At 44.8% G+C, this 23,542-nt stretch overlaps 1 protein-coding gene across 1 annotated transcript in view; it reads right to left on the reverse strand.

Moving 5' to 3' along the window:
* Nucleotides 1-966: 966 nt before the first annotated feature.
* The window catches only part of ttll12 (tubulin tyrosine ligase-like family, member 12), a 45,231-nt gene continuing 22,655 nt past the window's right edge, over nucleotides 967-23,542 (reverse strand). Inside the window, exons 10-14 of the mRNA XM_078281671.1 lie at nucleotides 13,621-13,772; nucleotides 12,169-12,250; nucleotides 9,297-9,365; nucleotides 5,878-6,016; nucleotides 967-4,899 (exon numbers count right to left, since the gene is read on the reverse strand). Coding sequence (XP_078137797.1) covers nucleotides 4,748-4,899; nucleotides 5,878-6,016; nucleotides 9,297-9,365; nucleotides 12,169-12,250; nucleotides 13,621-13,772 — 594 coding nt within the window. The 3' untranslated portion in view covers nucleotides 967-4,747. The remainder of the gene's footprint in view (nucleotides 4,900-5,877; nucleotides 6,017-9,296; nucleotides 9,366-12,168; nucleotides 12,251-13,620; nucleotides 13,773-23,542) is intronic.

Consider the following 23,542-nt stretch of genomic DNA (forward strand, 5'->3'; position numbering starts at 1 on the left):
TTTATCCTATGTGAAGAAAAACAACACAGTTGAAAATTCAAAATCTATCAAAATTATAATGGAAAGTATGTTGTTGTGTGTCATTGGGCATTTTTAAGTGGGTATATGGAAATCCTGGAGCTTTCTTAGTGGGTATACTGCGTATGCCTGCGTATCACTTACGTATCACTACACCACTGATCCCTTCAGATTTGGTATAAGGAGATGCATGAACTTTACCCCAATTGTATTGAAAACATCTGGAAACTGTTAACATGAGCAGAGGGCCCCCAAGACAGAAGAGTCCTTTTTTGGAGTTACGCCACATAAAAGGCATCGATTGGTCAGTTCCCTACTCATCATATACTTACATATATCACGTCTTATGTTAATACAATGCACAGGATATATATTGTGTTCACACAAAGAAAAGGCAGAGCGACAATATTTGAAGATTGGGTCGGTCGCCTCTCAGAGCTCCTGCAGAAGCTTGTAAAATTGATGCTGAATCTTTGATTGTAATAAACCTTTTCATAATCGAGATCAGTGTCAGCGGATTCCTCTTCATACAGCATCACAGCATTACTATTAAAGACACAACACAGACCTAAAGACTTATTCCAGCTGAAGGTTTTCCCACTACATGCCACAGACTAATCTCACTTGGGATTGATAGCAGCACACCTCAGAGGTGTGGGGCGGAGTGAGGGGGTGGCTTCTGGAGCTTCAGCCTCGCATGAGAGAGTTATAAACGCACCTTTATGCCACTCAAATATGTGACCTATAGATGACCTGATTCATGACCGGCAGGTCAAGAGGTCATGAGCTATCAAAAATGTGATTTACATCTGCCAGATGTTTCTGACGCGATTCTTCCGGAACATTCCAGAAAAAAGGGCGTGCCTAAGACCGGATGTCAGGTTCAGGACACTTAAACTTATTAAATCAAAGACGGTCAAGCAAGAAAACGAGACTCAGACGGCAATGAGCAGTTAATAGACATTTGCAAAGGGGAAGAACGCACGTGAGCAACCTTTCTCCAGCATTGCTCTCAGGGAACTTCAAATGTTTCTCTGCAAGAGAGTCGTATTTATTCAAAACACACACAGATTCACAGTTGTTGATACATAGGAATGCTTTTGTGTTGTCTATTCTAGGGGAACCAGGGCAAAGTGCGGGCGCCTGGAGGACATGTACTTTGAGTGACCTCGGCCCTAAAGATGTTTACAACCCATGATTTGCTGCAGTGAGACACTTACTGTCTCCGAGAAGAGCAGCTGACACTCAGAGAAACATATATCGTATTGTGCGTATAATAAGCATAGAAACGCAGATTGTTAAATGTGCATATAGAGAGCCTTAAGGTTAAATTATATTAAGACATTGCTACAAGGAAATAAGCTGAATAATATGGGGAGCATAAAAGGTTGAATAAGATGAATAAAAGACTTTATAAAAATGAATTCTCTATCAAATATCACATTTGGATATTCATAAATAAAATAGCAGTTCACTTGGAGGGACAAGCTTCCTATATCTTTTTCTTTTTTAACTATCTCTTATAGTTTTCTTAAATCCTCTCTTTCTAGTAAATAACAGGAACCTTGTTTGAGTCAGTTTTGATGTAATCATAGTTGTCGTTTCAACGCCCTTCAGGGTCTTTTCACTGATACTGTTACAGGATAAAACGTTGTGGTCTTACATTCTTAGTTTCTGCTCTTAAGTGATATATAATAATATATAAAAGGCCATCAAATAATAAGACAAAGTTGACGGTTGCATATTGCGTTGTATAATTAATTATTATCATAAATAATTGAGCTCAGGTTGAAATGCAGATAACATGAGACCAGAGTAAATGCAAGGTAGTACTACTTATAGTACTATTTACTTTTAACGTTGGCGTTTTACAAAGAAACTAATTTGGTTCAGGGTGCAAAGTTGAATCTCATCTTACATTTTTTACAACTATTATAAGCATTGTGTACATCAATAAAATATAATTTTAACAGCTGTATTAATACAAACAATGTCACAAGCACATATTTTTTAATGTTTGTATATTTGACATAATTAGCTAAAATACTTGCTTAGCAGTACCTGACTTTAAGTTATACTACTGGTCATTTCAAATAAAGCAATTGACAATTTGATGCAATGAGAATGTTGTCACACCCTGGCGTCAAATAGAGAAAGAGATGGTAAAACCACACAGGGTGACAGACATTCTATTTTGTGGTTTGGAACCTAGATCTGTCTGTAGAAAGTTTGGGCCAATCATAGGCAACTCCTTGAAAATTTGGTTTGCTGTCCAGAAACATATGGGATGTAACGTAAAGCTTTGTGACCGCTCTCCTGTTTGGTATAACTACAACTTATTACAGCATTCTGGTCCCTATTTTAATGACAGTTGGGCTTCTGGAGGAATCCACATTCTCCAAGATCTATATGACAGAAAGAGAGAAGCAAGTCAAAGGACCTCTTTTTTTTTAGGGCAGGACCAGACTCCTCGTGCTCACAGCACAGAGGGTCAGGGCCTCCAATCGGGAGGGAACACTCGTCGAGCCTATCCGGTACGGAGTATGGCACTTAGGGACAGAATAGGGGACCTCGTGCCTTTGGGCAGTGGGACTTATTAAACCTCTCAGCACTCGGAGGGAAACTCATAGAATCAGACTGGTTTTGAGTGTAGTGCATTGTACACTGCTGTGTTAGCTTTTCTTTTCTTTATAAAATAAATAAAAATACCTGAGCTCGTGTTGGGCTAGGAAACTGATCAATGTATGTATAAATGGAGGTAACTCGCCGACAGGCACGAGTTGGTTGTTCTTTTTGGGGCATCCTGTACCGAAAGGACTCCCGTATATTAGCATTCATTTCATTCTGTTAGGGACTTAGTGCATTTTGGTTCATTTTCTTTCTGTTTAGCTTTTTGCCTTTTTTAACTTTTTGCTTTAATTAAAATAATAATACCTGAGTTCAAGTTTGAACTAGGGAACAAAACCCGCGTATCTGTTTTGTGCCTTTTTGGAAGACTTATTTTTTCCTCTTTTTCTTCAAACCTGCCAAGCGGTAGGGGAACACCCCTACGGGAGGCAGTTTGGCTCCTCTTTAACCGCTGGGTGAGTTGCAACCCAGCGGGGACCGAAGGTGGGAGGTTGACAGAGGTAAGAGGTAACTGTGCACTTAACTTTCACAGCACCAATTTGTTTTTGTCGCAGAATCATTTATGATACAATTCCAGGTTATCCAGAGATATTTTTATTGCTTCTCATTTGCACAGAAATGTGTTGGTTTTAATCATTGGGTTCATAACACCAGCAGTTTTGAGAACAGCCTTGTAATAATTTCAGTAAAGTGCTCATATTATGCTTTTTGGCTTTTCCCCTTTCCTTTATTGTGTTGTATATCTTTTTTGTGCCACGTTATAGGTTTACAAAGTGAAAAAGCCCAAAGTCCCCCCCAAAGGGACTTACCATCTCCAACAGAAAACACTGTTCACAAACTGCTCCAAACAGCTCTATTGTAGTCCAGCCTTTACTTCAGAGACAAACGTGGTCACTTTGGAACACACGTTATGATGCTCGCCTAGCTGCTAGCATGGCACGCCCTCATACTCTGCTTCTGACTGGCTAGTAGTCCTTACCTAGGTACTGTCAGGGCACGCCCTCATACTCTGCTTCTGACTGGCTAGTAGTCCTTACCTAGGTACTGTCAGGGCACGCCCTCATACTCTGCTTCTGACTGGCTAGTAGTCCTTACCTAGGTACTGTCAGGGCACGCCCTCATACTCTGCTTCTGACTGGCTAGTAGTCCTTACCTAGGTACTGTCAGGACACGCCCTCATACTCTGCTTCTGACTGGCTAGTAGTCCTTACCTAGCTACTGTCAGGGCACGCCCTCATACTCTGCTTCTGACTGGCTAGTAGTCCTTACCTAGGTACTGTCAGGGCACGCCCTCATACTCTGCTTCTGACTGGCTAGTAGTCCTTACCTAGCTACTGCACATGTGCGACTCCCAACAAAGATGGAACAGAAGTGAGATGTCTCACTCTGTAGCTAAAACAGAGAGCTCAACACACAGGGTGAAAAGAGGAGCTGCAGCAATGTGCAGTACAACAAAAACATGTTTTTTTTGAAAATTAACCCATGTAAACCTATTCTGATTAAACCTCTAAATACAATTATGAACCTGAAAATGAGCATAACATGAGCACTTTAAAATGAAAAAAGGCAATGATGTAAAGATGTATGAGGAACTGAGCTACAGAGGCGAACATGTTTCATAAGCCCTTAAAGGAGCACTATGAGTTCCTGCATGACGTCACTTCTGTTGATGTTCCAAGTAAATACCAATCAAAACATGTTTCCGTAACCCTCATGACTAACTGTCGCTAACCCCCACCCCGTCCCCCAACCATCTTGTCGGTGATTGGCTGGAACGTGGTTTGTTGTATTTTGGTGCCTAGCCTGTGCCTCTAGTGTTTGTTTGATGTTTACGACCCCTGTGTTGTCTCCAGAGACCGGGCTGTTTCACGGTGTGTTCAGGGGGCAGGCAGCTATAGCGGATCAAGGAGAGATGCCTACGATTTGAGACAAAAATGAAATCGCGCTGAAACCATGCAGGAACTCATAGTGCACCTTTAACATCTATTGGAAAGGTAATGTAGTAACCAGTTACAGAGAAAGAGTGTAAAAGAAGAAAAGTAGGCACCAAAATGTGAATGTCTCTGTACTGCAAACACAATCGCCAGTGATGTTGAGTTGATCATACAATTTGTGTGACTGGGCAGTGCTCTGCCTCATCCAGGAACAGTGTCTGGAACATGTGGTTGTAGAAGGAGGGGTGGTAGAGGCAGGCCCTAGCACAGTCTGGGCTGAAGTTCAACTCCAGGATCTGAGGCTGCATCACTCGCTCACCTGACCCAGGATCAGAAGGCACACAAATTAGATGAATGATGCACAGAACTGATATCTGCAAGACCAGTACCCCCCCAATCCAGGATGTGGATTGGTATGATATACATAATGACGACACTCTGTACCCAGAGAACCCAAAAAAAGAAACTCAAACACCAAAGATGGGAGGACAAGGAAAATGGACATCAAGGTGTCAACGTAACACGTACTTACAAGGGTAAGTAGGGTGTTGGAGGGACACTGCAGGAGGACAATAACCCTTCACATCACACATTCAGCTGAAGGCACAAAGGAGTTCTTTATGACAATGGAAGTTTCTTACCCCAGGGCAAAGTAAGTAACATCCATTACACTTTAACAGATGACTGAAATTTGGACGTATACCTCTAAAGGAACCAAGGTTGTGTGTAAGGGGAAAAGTCCATATTGGCATCGTATTAGTATCTGAAAGCTAGAGGACTGGTTTAGCATGGAGGGACACTGTGAGAGTGTGTCAGAGCCTCCCGGACGGGTGAACTGAGACTCCGTTTCCTGCTTGTCGGTCAACGGTTAATGATCGGTTAACATTTCATTTCATTGTGCTTTCTTTTGGAAGGCTGGCTGCCAAAAAATCGCCACTTACTAGCTAAGTAATTAGCCTGAGGTAAACGCTAGCTATCAGTAAACTGGAAAAAAACTTAGCGGTGTGCACCGAGAAGTCAAGACAGACTCAATTTTTGGAGAAAGTCAATCATGTTACCCGCGATCAGACTTGGCAGTCTGTTTTGAGGCGGTGTGAGAGTCCTTTACAGTAAACGGGGAACCTCAAACGCTGCAACAAGTAAGTTAAAACACTACGAGGGGGGGAAAGAAAACTAAACACAAGCAATTAACTGCCCAGGAGTTTGTGTTAACAGCTGAATGTTTCCTGCAACAAGCTCCAGCACAAAGATCAGTCCCTCCGTCTCCCTTTCTTTCTCTCTAAGAACAAATGCTCACCATTTTGCCCAGTACTCCACTTCAGCATGAGGTCTACGGCATAGATGGCCCGGGAGGATGGGTAGGAACATATACCATACGGAGCCGGTCGAGACGAGGCTGCCTGGAACAACTCCTTCAACGCGGAAAATATCTCTGCCTGTGAGAGGGAGAGAAAGGAAGGAAGGAAAGTGTACAACACCACATAACATCCACATGTACAACTGTGTTTAATGCATCATCACATATAGGACATACAAAGCAGAGCTTGTTGCTGCATTATGGAGTGACTTTTGCTTGCGGCAAAAACATTTTATTAGGAACTAAAATAAAGACAGATATTGTACTACTCTCACCCACTCAGGACAGCATCAGGTTTTCTGATTACCATGTGAAGGATTTTATCGGACCAACTCTGGTCTGGCCTCAAAGTCTAGAGCCTCTCTGACTCCAATTTGGTCACCTCAAACACTGCTACTTTAAGTTCTGTGTTCGTTGAATGGTAGACCAGAAAAATCAATACACAGGATTTGTGCGGTTAGTCTATGATAAACTTTAGTAAATGATATTGGAAGCAAAATACACCTTATGCATAAGGAATCAGATTTCCTTCGAGACAATTATCTCTCACCGTAACGCCAACAAGTCTTTTCGGAGTCTGACTCCTGTCTATCATTTCCCTGGCTTTTTTTTTTTTTTATCCCCTTCAGATTCTTCCTCCTGCGACGGTGTCTGTCGCCGCCATCAGTTGGACATAATCCAGACGTCCTCAGGGCTTAAAGTGAAAAAAAAAATCCTGAGCCTGAAACTTTTTTGTTAAATTAAGAGTCAATGTAGATTTACATATTGCAATAATATCATAGTCCTACAATGAATCATTGTGAAAACAAAAAACTTTCTAGATGTGTTGTTACTTTGGCCAGGTCATCATCAAAAAAGAGAATTAGTACATTCATGATTTTGTGCATGTTGATATTAGCTGTTTAACATTTATTAAAAACGTCGCATTGTTTATCTTTTCATATAGCTAGACGTCTAAACTCTGGGACAAGGCTGTTATATTTAAATACCTGCCATGCTGATTCCAAACAGACAGCTTTGTCAAGGCAGTTTGGGCTTCAACTTGGGCTTTGTGACTAGCAAGCACTTTCTTACCGCTGCTGCCGTACAGTATCTTCCTTGAACATGCGCTGCACAAGCACCCGGCTCCCTCAGTTTGAGACACCAAGTGCTAAACGGCTTCCCGTCTCCACCCTTTTCCTCTTGTCCTCTATTCATGCCCAGCGCCATTTGTTTTTAACTCCTTTCTCAACTAAAGCTGTATCTACATGCTCCAAGTTTGATAAACTTTGCCTCTGCCTTCATGTTTTTTTAGTCGCGTTACCGCGGAGACCACACCGGCACAGCACTCTCACGTTTCGGCAAAGACACGCCCTACTTTGCATCTGATCGGCTAGAACTCGTTTCATTGGTAGGTGGTCGACGATTGGTTAAATCCAGCACATCAAAACAAATGCCGGAATACTTTAAGCCCTGCGTTCTGTTTGAACAAGAAGATTGTAAAAGGAAGGTCGCGCTAGCTGTCAGTACCCGACCCGTAACGCCTGTAAGAGTCGTTCAACGCATGCGCACTATTCAGCGCATGCGCAGAAACTCAACGTGTTTTACGACACTGCCTGATCAGTTCTACGCTTATGAACACCGGCAAACTTCACAGCTCTATGCACGCGTTGGCGTAAGGATGTTTGGACATTTCTGGTTACCAGAAGAAAACATTACAGTGACAGTAGACCGTTATGATGGCAGAGATGAAGTTTACAAGGTGTTTGCTGGAGTTGCCTGAAGTATCTGTTAATGATATACGGAGAGTCGTCCGGCCATCCAGTACAACACCATGTAGCAAATTAAATAAAGGCTTCAAATTTTACGTTTCATCATTTCTTTGCAACTTTGAAGGTAATTTGCTAACGCTAGCTAGCCTGAGCTAGAAGCCTTGCTTTGTTGTTTTAAGTCATGACTCCGTCCTGCTTCAGGTTAATCATGCTTTAAATAAAGTTTAAGCATGTGTATACCTCTCACTTCATGTGTTTGTACTTCGATGAAAGTATCAGGTAAAAACACAGCTACAAATGAGATCTCTGTGAGAGACCAGCAAACTTCTAGCAAACTATTATGTAGCTCAATACTGGACATTTCACCCCAAATTCCAGTCACTTTACTGTATTTGTATTTGTTTAGTATTTGGTTTAGAAGCCTTTATTGGTGATTTTTTACAGTACATAGTCCTGCTACATACGTACATATATAGCTAGCTATATATGCTATGTTATGTCGCGTTAGCATGCAGCTACAATAGTTAGCTATGAGTATGCTAACGTTAGATTGTAGTGGAACGAAGCAGCACTTTCTAACATCAAAAATCGCAGATAAAGGCTTCTGAACCAAACACTACACAATCGGATATGTTTCAGCAGGAATGTGACCCGGAATTGGGGAGAATTTAACAACATTGCCAGCTAAGATGACATGTTTACTGCCGTTAGCATGTAGCTACTATAGTGGTATACAGCAGTGGCTGGAAGAGCTGTCATCCCGTCTTCAAAAGGACACTTATGTACGTTTACACTTCATCGCATTAATAATAGACAGTCTATGATTATTAGTCAAGACGAAGTATTAAAAGTAAAAACATTAACATAAACAACACAACAACGACGTCGCTACACGGTTTTGGATCAGTGACAAGTCTCGATTGTTTGTAGCTATGACTACTGTATAATAAAGATTTAATAAAAAAGTTGTGATGTTTGGTCGTAAAGTGTTTCAACACATGCGTGGTACAAATCGCACAGGGACATTGTTAGTTTTCTACTACGTAATTATGCGCATGCGCAGAACGGATCTTACAGGCGGTACGGATCGGGTACTGACACTAGCCCATGAATACACCTTTGTTCTCACCGTTCTCTCGGCCAGAGATTGTTTTGTTACTATTAAACACATTATTGTTTTCCGAATGCTTTATTCGGTGCACTCTGCTTCAGGCATTCTGCACCTTATCTTTATAAGGCCAGGAAAGAGGGGAGAGCAAGGTCACCAAGGCTCACAGCTTGTACTTCTACAGAATATATTCTACACATGATAGAAGTGAAAAGACAACAGAAGAAAATGACATAATAATAATAATAATAATTAAAAAAAGGACCTGAACCATGAGAAAACACCAGAAATAAGCCATTCGAAACACCATAACCTGTGCTTGACATTGTGAGGCTTGGGACACACTGGATGGTAAGCAGCCTGATTTACAACAGAACTGCTCATCGCGACACAGAAAGACATAAGAGCTCAGTTTGTAATGAGTTAAAAGGCAGGTACTTTTTCAAGATTGTCCTGGAAAAGTTCCTGCAGTTGAAAAGGGGCAAAGAGTTTACACTTACTTCTACGTCCTTCCATGGATACTGTGGGTACTGCTTCTCAAACATGGGGATGAACTCATCGTAGTGCACCTAGAGACAAGAGATTCAAATTCTTATTACCAGACTCATAACAACTTTAACTTCATGAAAACCGAGTGTAATCATGTGGTATTTATGTTGTTTGTGCTAAAGCAGAGGGTAATATCAATCAATACTTATTAGTTATCTCTTACCCACATTGTTTTACCCATCATTTGATTGCCTTGATTTGATAGTTAGCAGTTAAGAGAGACAGGAAACCCAGGGAGAGAAAGAGCAAAACATGTAACAAAAAGGTCTCCAACCAGGCAAGTTGCAGTTGTGCAGTACGCATCTTAGACCACAAGTCCACCAGGAGGCAGGATCGTTTTTTAAAGCAAAAGTTTAAAATAACCTTGTACTAGACGCAACTGCCAGTTCAGCTGAACCTGCCCGTTCGGAACGGGTTGATTGCTTGGCCTGTGGTATTGCCGCTTGCAACTTTCTCGTAGAACCGTGCATTCAAACAACTTCACACTCGACACTGCGCTTTCTAAGGTCCTGAGAAGTACACATGCCATAACATAGTTAGCTGTTAGTTCCCCCAACAGCTTTGGGACCAGGCTATTTCCTGGAACAAACGTGTAAGTACCAAAAGCCCCATCGCTGATGTGATGTTTGAGTTTTATTTTACATAAAACTCAAACATCAGTCTCTCTTCATCTGTGTGTGTGTTACACTCCCACCTGCAAACACTCGGACCAGTCGTGGAATGTAACTGTAGCCCCTACCAGAGGGGAGAAACTGGTGTGATGGGTCTGTTGTAATGTTCCCTGCCCGTTTCCTGACTCTGGAAGAGCATACAGTAAGTCTTGGATCGAGGGCAGGTTGGCACCGATGATTTTCTCTGCAGTGCTGATTGTCTGCAGTCTGTTCCTGTCCCTTTATGGTGGCCGATTCAAACCACACAGTGATGGATGTGCAGAGAACAGACTGGATGGTGTTAATGTTGGACGTCCACTACATGTCCTGAGAGTTCATGGACCAGAAGGTTTCCACAGCAAAATCCAGTTCTGTTGAGTATGTTAATGGGGAGGGGGGGTAGTGATGAGGGACTCTTCCTAAAGTCCACTGTCATCTCCACAGTTTTAAGACCGTTTAGGTGTTCAACATCCGGTCTGTATGCAGACTCGTCAGCATCCCGCATAATGCCGATGACTGATTACTTAGCAGACAGGTCTCCTGAGGTGCAGTCGATGGTGTAAAGGGAGAAGAGCTTTGGGGAGGACACACATCCCTGGGGGTGGCGCCAGTACTGATGGTCCGGATGTGCTAGCTGTATTTTGGGAGTTCTTTGCTGAGGTTTGCTCTGTTAAAGTCACCAAGAACAGTGAGCAGGAAGTCTGGATGTTTTCTGATGACGTTAGTTATCAGCCAGGTGCCATAACGCTTCACTATCACAGGCCTGAAGGATGTAAACACCGACCGGAGCAAAAGAGGGAAAACTCCCGCGGTGAAAAAGGGTTTGCAGTTAATGAAAAGAGGTTATAGATGAGGAGTGGATGATTTTTTTTTAACACAGTTACATTTCTTTGATTCTCGTCCTGATTGGTTGTGTGGCACATAGAATATTTTGAGGCGATTTGCTGTTGTGTTGTGGGAATTTACTGTCGTGTTGTGCGATTTGCGGTCGTGTTGTGCGATTTGCTGTCGTGTTGTGGCGATTTGTTGTGGTGTTGTGGCGATTTGTTGTGGTGTTGTGGCGATTTGTTGTGGTGTTGTGGCGATTTGCTGTCGTGTTGTTACGATTTGCTGTAATGTTTTGGCGATTTGCGGTCGTGTTGTCACGATTTGCTGTAATGTTTTGGCGATTTGCGGTCGTGTTGCGTGATTTGCTGTCGTGTCGTGTTGATTTGCTGTCGTGTTGTGTGATTTGCTGTCGTGTCGTGGCGATTTGCTGTCGTGGCGATTTGCTGTCGTGGTGATTTGCTGTCGTGTCGTGGCGATTTGCTGTCGTGGCGATTTGCTGTCGTGGCGATTTGCTGTCGTGTCGTGGCGATTTGCTGTCGTGTCGTGGGGATTTGCTGTCATGGTTTGCACTTCAGGGCCACCATGGGGAAGCCAGAGCGGTTATATACCATCTGCTTATCAGCGAGGCCAAGAGCTTCCCCTTTTCTTGCTCAATCACTTCCCCTTTTCTTGTTCTACCACAACTTCCCCTTTTCTTGCTCAAGCACTTCCCCTTTTCTTGCTCTACCACATATTCAACCATCATAAAACAAACTCCTCCAACCCAGATTATATTGTATCTCACATCATCAATTCGCTCGTGATTTAACAACAGTGACAATTTAGAAACTGAACCATAGGATGTTTGTTTACATAGGCTTTGGAGATGTGTGAGCAAATAAAAGGGTGATGATAGTAAGCTTTTATTACACAATGTATATATCCAACACAAATAAAAATATAAAAAGATAAAAAAAACAGTTTAATACTTCATACTAACTGCTGTTAAAACTCTGAATTTGCACAATTTTTTCATCTCTCTAAACAGTAGCAGCAAAGTTTATTAATATTGAACGTATTGCGTGTCCAAAATCCAAATTCGACATGGCACATCATTGACTACCCAGCAAAACCTGCCATGGGTAAAGTAGATCAGATGAACAGAACACCGCGGGACATTTCAAAGACACACATCCAGACAGACACACACTCACTCACAGGCAGAGATTCCTTCCTTTTTAGTTTGATGATCAATTTAGTCCACCGAAGACCCCAGGGACCAGACCGTGTTCTTCTGACCAGAGACATGACCAATAAAAGATGAGCTAGGATGAGCTAACAGGAAAAACAACAATAAAAAAGGTACCTGCTTAAGCTCCACACCATCTGCATAGTTCATGACGGTGAAGTGCTTTTGGTAATCATCAAAACGGTCCAAGGAGAAAGGTCTAGATAGAAGAAGAAACAGACATCAGGTCCAGGCATGAGAAAGAGTTCACTCTCTATATAAAGATAAATACTTTATCATCACTACCAATAAAACAAAAGAAAATCTTTTTCAACATCTGGATTGTTCATAGAGACACTAAAGACATGTTAGTCAGTCCACCCCTTTGTTCCAGATTAAAATACCTCGCTACTTTTTGGATGGATTACCATTACATTTAGCACAGATGTTCATGGCTCGGCGGTTTAATCCCAGGCTCCTCCGGCCACAGTGTCCCGGAGCAAGACACTGAACCCCAAGTAGCTCCCCGGATGCTATAACCTGTCCACTGGTACTGATACTAGGATGGGTTAAACTGCAGAAATAAAATGTCACTACATTGTACTGTGGGTATGTGACTATAAAGTTTGTTTGTTTATTCTCTCATGACCATTCACTGTGTAAGGTGACATCAGACTAGGGTTGGGTATCGTTTGGGTTTTTTCCCCGATACCGGTGCTAAAGCGATACTTTTAAAACGGTGCTGGTGCCAAAACGGGGCCTGAACCGATACTTCTTAATAAAGAATATAATAAAAAAATATATAAAAAAAGAAGGGTACTAAACAGCAGTCAGCAACACTAAAGAAGGGCTTGTTTATTGCTAAGGCCATATGGTCAAAATTAAATGATTTAATAATATAGTATATAGTAACTATTACTTATAACAATAACGTATTTCACTAGTAAATTGCTGTTGAACGACAAAAACAACCACCAGATGGGAAAAGGGTATTTTACAATAACTTTGAATGCATTGCGAGGCTACCAGTTTCAAGTGAACGCACCGTCTGTTGTTTTTCCAACAATGGCAGCTGCACACTGCTTAACGTCCTGCTGATGGATCCTCTACAGTGAAATACAGTCACACTTTACACTGTCAGCATTTTAACTGTGTTTAATCAAGCTGCTAGCTAACGGTAGGCAAATGTTAGCTGCTGTTGAGTGTAGTGTTAACTAGTGTCACGAGCAGCGATGCTTCTGTTGTCTGTAACGTCCGTTTCGGAGCATCAGAGAGCAGCACAGGCATATCAGTGGCACCGAAATCCGGTAGATACCAGCCGTTAAGGCACCGGTGCCGTATTAGCACCAGGTCTCGGTACCCAACCCTAGGCTACATCAGACCACAGTATTATTGAGTGTGGCCATCTGGATTGAATTAGGAATTGTTGATAAAGAGGCCAGGCCATATTTGTCAGGTTGAGCAAAGACCTGAACCATTAGGCCTACATTAGAATTTAGATTTAACTAAATTAGAATTGAGTAGAACATCACAACTCATCACTATTAATGTATGTTTGTATGTGTGTACATGCATGTATGTAGGGTGTACCTATTAGCAAAGCGCAACCAGAAGACGTTGTAGGCATAGAGACGCAGGGGCTGCACAGAGCGCAACATCAGCATGTAGCGAATGTCAAACTTCACCATTCCCACCTCCTCTCTGTTGAACAGCACTGGATCTTCAAGGTACTTACACACAACCTGGAAAACAAAGATACATGCACAAAGTTAGAGGTGACCAACCTCACAAATGATTGATTTGTCTTGAGCAATGTTTTAAGTGTCTTTTTAAATACTTTAAATACTCAAGCTTGTGCATGGTAGGAATTCAGTTCTATTTAGCTCCTGCTGACTGAAAATGCTGATCCAAAAGCAGTTCGTTTCTAAATTTAGCTGAGCAGTTACCAATGGCTGATGCCCTGGTCTCCCTAGTATTGTCCCCGCAAAATGTCACATTGTGATAGTGGCGCAAGACCATGAATGATTTTATACATAAGGCACATATCTGCAAAACAAAGGAAGTTGCCAAAGTTCAATAAATTGTACTTTTGAATGATGGTACATTGATGGTAGCTTCTTGGTTTTTAAATCGAGAATTTTCACTGATTGTGAAGAGTGTATAATGGTTTTAGCGTATCATGCCTGCCTGGGACCAGCCTGTAGCACAGTAAGATGTCAGATTCATCTGATTGCGATTTTAAATCTTATCTCTGACATGACTTAATATTGCATTAAATTAGATTGCTACCCCAACGGGTGTGTGGACCGGAAGCTTCTCTCTCATCTCGCTTGCACTGAGTCGCTATGCTGGGGAATTTCCACAGGAAATGTAAGAAGGGGGGTGGAATGGGGGTGTGAATGCAAGATGTCACAGGAAGTACACAGGATGTGAAAGTCAGTGTATATAAGCGCGAGACTGATTCTGAGCTCCAGATGTTTTAGGCCTTCCCACCTTGAGTTTTTGTGTTTTTAACTTGTTTTTTGGGCATTGGCCGTATCTTTTAATTTTGTATTCTTTGATTGTTATTAGACTCAAGGGGTGGGCGATATGGTGATATATATATCGTCAACACAATATTGTACACATTTTTCTATATTGTTGCTTTCGCAATGTTAAAAAAACAGCGGCCAAACTGCGTTGTGGAGGACTGCGTTGCGATCCCGCATGACCAAACACAAATCTTATGGGAGCGGGCGGTTTTACCGGTGGCTGCGAGTGGAAGCGGGCAGTCCAATAATAGACCGGTTCTCAGGATTCATGCGGGCAGAATCAGCTAGCAGTGCTACATTATAATGTCGTATTAAAGAGTCTGACTGCTGCTGGAAAAAAGAAATCTGCGGTAGCGCTCCTTTCCCTGAGGGTGCAACAGTCTGTTACTGAAGGAGCTGCTCAGAGAACTCAGTTTGTGCAGGGGGTGAAAGGTGTTGCTCATGATTGATGCCAGCTTGGCTAACAGCCAGTCCCTCTCTGTGCTCCCAGCTCCCTAGCAGGCTACTGCATAAAAGATTGCAGACGCAACCACAGTGTCATAAAAGGTTCTTTAACAGCACACCAAACAACCTCAGTCTCCTCAGCAGGTGGAGACGGCTTTGGCCCTTTTTGTACAGGTGTTTTTTGGACCAGTCCAGTTTATTGTTGAGGTGAACACCCAGATATACCCTGGATGTTCTCCGGTGTAGTACGGGGTGGCCTCCTGCGAAAGGCAACCACCATCTCCTTTGTCTTGCTGGCGTTGATGTGAAGGTGGTTTGACTCACACCAGTTGACCATATCAAAGATGACCTACAGGTATTTTTGGTCGTTCTCCTCTGATACCTGCCCAAAAATGGCAGTATCATCAGAGAACTTCTGCATGTGACAGCTGCTTGTATTGTGCCTGAAGTCCGCTGTATACCGTGTGAAGAGAAAAGGAGTGAGCACTGTACCCTGTGGTGCTCCTGTACTGCTTATCACTGAGATCTGATGATCTCTGGAAATGGATGATGGAGATGCTCACAGATGACGACGCCGATGATTTCAGATTATAGGCAGCTTTAGTCAATATTGAACAAGATTCTCATGAGGGAGAACAAGTGGACAGGCAGTGTTGCACCGACCACGTCTTCTCTTCAAACATAGGATAGACCCTACAGTCTTATAGATCCTGAAACCTCCAATCTGGAAACCCTTATTCATGATGTCATCATAACATCTATGGGGTTCCCATACTCAGTAAGACTCAGATATCCTGTAGGCCCCACCAAATGTCATAGGTGAACCTTACCTTAGTTGTTATTCAGCTAGGCTTTCAGAATACACAACTCCTGGACAGATAATCATCAGGGCCCCTTTTGCTTGTTATTCATTCAGACTCAACATCTTTTTTATGAGATAGAGAGACCCCCTTAAAGACTAAAAGATCATTCGAGCACTGCCCCAGATCTAGAGTCTTTTTTCGTGCAGCAGGGCTATGAGCTCAGGAGTCACCCAAGATTTGTTGTTGGAGAAACACTGATCCTTCTTCTTAGGCACGGTGTTCTCCACACAGAAATGATATAGTCAGTAAAACAGTTAGTGAGACTGTCAATGTCCTCCCCATGTGACCTACAGAGCATTTCCCAGTCCGTGGTCTCTCAGTGCTTTACTGGCCTCCTCAGACCGTTTCCTCACATATTACATTACATAACATACCCTGTGGTTGTGAGTTGTTTACTCACCAGAGGTGTGTAATACCCCTTTCACACCAATGGCTCAATCAGGGTATAACCCAGGTCCACTGTGTGTTTGAATGGGATCTCCCTCCTCGATCTACTCGGCTTCACGACCCAGGTCACCAGGTGGGTTTGATCAGGGAAGGCTAGGGTCGATTTCAATGTGAATTGCGCACGACCTGGGCTGCTAACAGCCGTGGCGAGACAAATTATGCGATTGGTTGTAAATGACAGTGGGGCAGTCGTCACAGGTCGCGACGCAAAACATACATTTTGTCTCACTGTATTTTATGCTGGGTTTTCAACATAGACTGTATAAAATAAAGGTTTTCACAGGCAGCTACAACAACAGCAAAGAGGAGCGGTTCAATTAATTTCCCAACAGTCCGCTGGCAGTGGGTGCCCGGATGGTCACTAGTCTGCCTATTGCAGAGCAATAGCGGAGTTTTACAGGTAAACCTACCTCTAAAAACCCAGCGTTTGAACGTATACGTATGAAAATAAGTTTTATTAAATTCTCTCTGCACTAGTGTTGCTTTCGTCAATGAAAATTATGACTATATCCTTGTCAACGAACCTTTATCATGTGACGAAAACGAGACGAGATGCAACTTAAATGCTGGTCATGGTCATGAATATAATTAAATGTATAATGCAATATTGTTGACGAATAAAAACGAGACTAAATGTGGTTTACAAAACAAAAACTATGCTAAAATGTCTCTTCATTTTCAAGCTGAAATGTTATAACTATTTCGTCTCGTTTAGTTGCGTTTTATTTTGTAGTATTTCTGTTCCCAAAAGAAAACCCTAAACGCACTGATAGTTAAGTTTAAAGGTCCAGTGTGTAACGTTTTTAGTTGTTCATTATCAAAATCTGTGTTGCCCGTTCCCAAACTTTCACCTTCGTTGTCCAAAACAACGAAGGTGAAATCTCCCTTTAACACTGTTACGACCCCTCCCATTTCTGCCTGCTGTCGGCTTCTCTGGCTTTCCTGGCTGAGCTGGCAGTATGGGAGGGGTTGTTAGTTAATTGGTGGACACCTGGGTAGGCCTCAGCCAAGACTATTTGTACAAGTGATGTCTCATTGTTCTCTCTCTGCAGTCTCCTTCTCCTAGGCTCCACATCTCCTGGTTTGGGTTTGGTTTATCTCCTTTGTTGCAGTTGTCATTTGTCCACACATCTTTCACTCACACACACACACACACACACACACACACACATACACACACACTACTGATAACATTGATTCCACGCCTGTTGTTAATAGTAGTTTGTTTACTTTATAATAAAACACCTTCTCCGGGAACCATCACCTTATCGTGGTGGAGAGGTTTGTGTGTCCCTATGAACCTGAGGGCTGTGTTGTCTGGAGCTTTGTGCTCCTGGTGGGTCTCCCAAGGCAAAGTGGTCTCAGGTGAGGGGCCAGACAAAGAATGGTTCAAAAATCCTATGAAACATCGAGGAAGGGATGAAGTGACCCTGCCCGGAGGAAGCCCGGGGCCCCCGTCTGGAGCCAGGCCCAGATGGAGGGCTCGTCAGCGAGCGTCTGGTGGCACAGCCCGAAAAAGCTACGTGGCGGACATCTCTCCATCCCATGGGCCCACCACCTGTGGGAGGAACCGCTGGGGTCGGGTGCGCTGCCACATGGGTGGCAGTGAAGGTCAGAGGCCTCGACGGACCAGACCCAGGCAGCAGAGGCTGGCTCTGGGGACGTGGAATGTCACCTCTCTGTGGGGGAAGGAGCCGGAACTTGTGCGGGAGGTGGAGCGCTACCGGTTAGATCTGGTGGGGCTTACCTCTACGCACAGTCTTGGTTCTGGAACCATACTCCTGGATAGGGGTTGGACTCTTTAGGGTGTGAGGCGCCGGGCGGGTGTGGGGATACTCACAAGCCCCCGGCTGAGCGCCGCTACGTTGGAGTTTAACCCGGTGGACGAGAGGGTCGCCTCCCTACGCCTGCGGGTTGTGGGGGGGAAAACTCTGACTGTTGTTTGTGCATATGCACCAAACAAGAGTTCAGAGTATTCGGCCTTCTTGGAGACCTTGAGTGGAGTCCTGCATGGGGCTCCAGTCGGGGACTCCATAGTTCTGCTGGGGGACTTCAATGCGCACGTGGGTAATGATGGAGACACATGGAGAGGCGTGATTGGGAGGAACGGCCTCCCTGATCTAAACCAGAGTGGTTGTTTGTTGTTGGACTTCTATGCTAGTCATGGATTGTCTATAATGAACACCATGTTCGAACATAGGGATGCTCATAAGTGTACTTGGTACCAGAGCACCCTAGGCCAAAGGTCAATGATCGATTTTATAATCGTTTCATCTGATCTGAGGCCGTATGTTTTGGACACTCGGGTGAATTAGAGGGGCGGAGCTGTCAACCGATCACCATCTGGTGGTGAGTTGGGTCAGGGGGTGGGGGAAGACTCTGGACAGACCTGGTAAGCCCAAACGGGTAGTGCGGGTAAATTGGGAACGTCTGGAGGAGGCCCCTGTCCGACAGACTTTCAACTCACACCTCCGGCGGAGCTTTTCGTGCATCCCTGTGGAGGCTGGGGGCATTGAACCCGAGTGGACAATGTTCAAAGTTTCCATTGCTGAAGCTGCGGTGAGGAGCTGTGGTCTTAGGGTCTTAGGTGCCTCAAGGGGCGGTAACCCACGAACACCGTAGTGGACACCGGTGGTCAGGGAAGCCGTCCGACTGAAGAAGGAGTCTTTCCGGGATATGTTATCCCAGACGACTCCGGAGGCAGTTGCAAGGTACCGAAGGGCCCGAAGGGCTGCAGCCTCTGCCGTGAAAGAGGCAAAGCAGCGTGTGTGGGAGAAGTTTGGAGAAGACATGGAGAAGGACTTTCGGTCAGCACCAAGGTGCTTCTGGAAAACCGTTCGCCACCTCAGGAGGGGGAAGCGGGGAACCATCCAAGCTGTGTATAGTAAGGATGGGACGCTGTTGACCTCAACTGAGGAGGTAATAGGGCGGTGGAAGGAGCACTTTGAGGAACTCCTAAATCCGACTAATACGCCCTCTATGGTAGAGGCAAAGCTGGAGGATGAGGGGGGATTGGCATCAATTTCCCTGGTGGAGGTTGCTGAGGTAGTTAAACAACTCCACAGTGGCAAAGCCCCCAGGAATTGATGAGATCCGTCCCAGAAATGCTTAAAGCTCTGGGTGTGGAGGGGTTGTCTTGCTGACACGCCTCTTCAACATTGCGTGGAAGTCTGGGACGGTGCCTAAGGAGTGGCAGACCGGGGTGGTGGTTCCCCTTTTAAAAAAGGGGGGACCAGAGGGTGTGTGCCAATTACAGGGGTATCACACTTCTCAGCCTCCCCGGTAAAGTCTACTCCAAGGTGCTGGAAAGGAGGGTTCGGTCGATAGTCAAATCTCAGGTTGAAGAGGAACAATGCGGATTCCGTCCTGGTCGTGGAACAACGGACCAGATCTTTACTCTCGCAAGGATCCTGGAGGGAGCCTGGGAGTAAGCCCAACCAGTCTACATGTGTTTTGTGGATCTGGAGAAGGCGTATGACTGGGTGCCCCGGTCATATGCCCCGGTCATACTGTGGTAGGTGCTGCGGGAGTACGGGGTGAGGGGGTCCCTTCTCAGGGCCATCCAATCTCTGTACGACCAAAGCGAGAGCTGTGTCCGGGTTCTCGGCAGTAAGCCGGACTCGTTTCAGGTGAGAGTTGGCCTCCGCCAGGGCTGCGCTTTGTCACCAATCCTGTTTGTAGTATTTATGGACAGGATATCGAGGCGTAGTCGGGGTGGAGAGGGGTTGGAGTTCGGTAGGCTGGGCATTTCGTCGCTGCTTTTTGCAGATGTGGTCCTGATGGCATCATCGGCCTGTGACCTTCAGCACTCACTGGATCGGTTCGCAGCCGAGTGTGAAGCGGCTGGGATGAGGATCAGCACCTCTAAATCGGAGGCCATGGTTCTCAGCAGGAAACCGATGGAGTGCCTTCTCCAGGTAGGGAATGAGTCCTTACCCCAAGTGAAGGAGTTCAAGTACCTTGGGGTCTTGTTCGCGAGTGAGGGGACAATGGAGCGGGAGATTGGTCGGAGAATCGGCACAGCAGGTGCGGTATTACATTCAATTTATCGCACCGTTAGACGAAAAAGAGAGCTGAGCCAGAAGGCAAAGCTCTCAATCTACCGGTCAGTTTTTGTTCCTACCCTCACCTATGGTCATGAAGGCTTGGTCATGACCGAAAGAACAAAATCCAGGGTACAAGCGGCCGAAATGGGTTTCCTCAGGTGGGTAGCTGGCGTCTCCCTTAGAGATAGGGTGAGAAGCTCAGTTATCCGTGAGGAGCTCGGAGTAGAGCCGCTGCTCCTTTGCGTCGAAAGGAGCCAGTTGAGGTGGTTCGGGCATCTGGTAAGGATGCCCCCTGGGCGCCTCCCTAGGGAGGTGTTCCAGGCACGTCCAGCTGGGAAGAGGCCTCGGGGGAGACCCAGGACTAGGTGGAGGGATTATATCTCTAACCTGGCCTGGGAACGCCTCGGGATCCCCCAGTCGGAGCTGGTTAATGTGGCCCGGGAAAGGGAAGTTTGGGGTCCACTGCTGGAGCTGCTACCCCCGCGACCCGACCCCGGATAAGCGGATGAAGATGGATGGATGGATGGATAATAAAACACTTTATTGGCATTTTAACCTGTTTGGTCTCCCCTCTTTTGTCACATGCACTGAGCCGGTTTGTGACAAGTGGGGGCTCGTCTTAAAGTGTTCGGAGTAAATTAGCTTAAGTCTAATTTAGCCTAAATTGTGAGTTGGCCTAGAGTAACTTTGTGTCAGTTGTTTTGAGGGGAAATCCAGGTTGTTAGTGCCAGTCAGCTTTGTTTAGTGGTAGTTTGTAGGAGCTATGTATTGATATCTTGGAGTTGCATATCTGATTGGGGCTTCAAGGTGGGACTAATCTGGAGTATATTGAGTGTTTTGTGCAGGAGTACCTCTTCCCCTGTTAGGCTTGGCAGCGAGTATTCCTATAGTACTCGTGGTGTTGCTTTAGGTGGCGACGAAGGTGGGTAGAGCTATTAGCTCTGGAGCATCTCCGTGGCTGTGAGAGGGTCGCCAGTTTTCTGGTTGCTTTTTTCACACCACTGGTTTAGAGTGCATAAGTACCCCCCACCATTAACTGCACAAAGACTAGGGGTGAGTTAGTTAGCTAGCTTAAATGGTTGTGGTTAGTTAGGTAGGGGTGAGGCTCCTGTTTTTGTGTTACTCCAGAGTAGTTTTTTTCCCTATTTGTCCCAGTCAGGATTTGTTTAGCTGGTGAGAATGACTTCTCTCATAGATCATTTTGTTCAAGATCCTTCAGAGTCTGTGTTGGAGAAATGCACAAAAGAGCAGTTGTTGAAGATTGCAGAGCACTATGGGGTTGACGTTGTGGATAAGAAGCTAAAGGAGAGTGTTAAAACTTGTTTAAAAGGAGGGTTTGTTTGAGTTTGGGGTTTTGTGCAGACAGCCAGTAGTTGGTCCAGTGGTTAGTCTGGTTCCTGGCGTAGGGACGTTAACTTTTGAGCAGCAAAAGGAGTTGTTGAAGTTGCAACTTAGGCAGCAGGTGGAGTTAGAGACGTTGAGATTTGACAAGGAGATACAGCTTCAGACCATGAAGCACACAACTGAGCGTACAAGGTTGGAGGTGCAACAGTATCCGCTACAGTTGGTGAAGGATGGTAAGCTATCAGATGTGTCAGGCACTGGTGCTTGCAAAGTTGGGGGCAGGAGTACTCAGTCTGACTTGGTTAATATCCGGATCCGGACATGTTTTTTTTCTCTGTTTGAGCGTATTGCAGATGCTAGGGATTGGCCAGATGTAGACAGAACTGTGTTGTTGCAGTGTGTTCTGACTGGTAAGGCGCAAATGGCCTACTCAGCTTTGAGTGTGGCTGATTGTAGGGACTATGAGACCATAAAGTCTGCGGTGTTGAAAGTCTATGAACTGAGCGGTTCCGTTCTAGAGGTAAGCTTGACGATCAAACTTACATGGAATTTGTTCGTGACTTGATATCGTTGTTTCAGCGCTGGTGTACAGCATCTAAGGTTGACACTTTTGAGGATCTTTGTGATCTGCTTATCTTGGAGCAGCTAAAAGACTCAGTTCCTGGGAGTGTTGCTACATTTATTAATGAGCGTAAAGTACGGACACCCAGGGAGGCGGCTATATTGGTGGATGAATATGTGTTGACCCACAAAAGTGTTTTTGGAAGTAATGTCGAGAGTCGCCATGAGTTTGACCGTTATCATGGTCAGAAAAAGTCAATGCTAACAAGTGACGCACTGCCCTATAGGTCTGGTTATGGTGGGTGGGGCGTTCCAGTTGGTTCTGATGCTTGCAGGTACTGTCAGGAAAAGGGGCACTGGAGAGAAAGGAAAGTGCGGAGGGGAAAGTTTTCCGGTCAGGTGAAGCCTATTGTCATGGCTGTTTCAGGCATTACATCTGTGACCTCTCAGGCTGATGATTTTTCAGCCTTCATCTCAGATGGGTTTGTCTCATTGGTGGGAGGTGGTGTGCAGGTTCCTATTAAGATCTTAAGAGATACCGGTGCGTTAGATTATTGAGATGAGATTATTGGTTTCTATGTTAAGATGGTTTCTATGGGGATAAAGTGTGGGCTGTTGGGGTGCCTAATGTCGTGAAGCCGCCAATTGGTTCCTCAGTTGTAGCACCCTCAGCTGACAGAGTACTTCTCCGAGTTCGGTGTGGTGGAGAAGGCTGTGATCATCTCTGACAAGCAGACCGGCAGGAAGAGGGGCTTTGGCTTTGTCTTCTTCAAGGACACCGACTCCGCCACCAAAGCGGTGCTGACAAAGTACCAAGTCATCAATGGGAACAAGGTGGAGGTGAAGAAAGCTCTGACAAGGCAGGAGATGTCCACCGGTGGCTGCAAAAGAGGTCGAAGAAAGGGGAGACAAGGGTATGGGGGATACGACGAGGGAGGATATCCCAACCAGAGACTGATGAGGTGGTCGTTCTTGCAGCCGTATAATTTGGATATTCGTCATATCAAAAGGGGTTGACCAATGTAATCGCAGGCGCGCTGTCTCGCGCACCCCTATAGCCTTAATTTCATGTTCATAATTGTTCTATTTTCTGAGTTATCCCCTATTCGTCTGTCTTTCCTTGCCTTAAATTGCTCCTGTAGTACCCAGGGTTGCTGGATCTTGGAGATAGATGGACTGCATTGGGGGGGAAGTAACTAGAAGGAGTGGTATTTACATGGGACTATGAGTAATGTATTGACCTTTTAGCCAATTTGTCTTCAAACATAACTAGAGT

This window comes from Sander vitreus, chromosome 23 (assembly GCF_031162955.1).
Source record: "Sander vitreus isolate 19-12246 chromosome 23, sanVit1, whole genome shotgun sequence".
Classification (NCBI taxonomy): domain Eukaryota; kingdom Metazoa; phylum Chordata; class Actinopteri; order Perciformes; family Percidae; genus Sander; species Sander vitreus.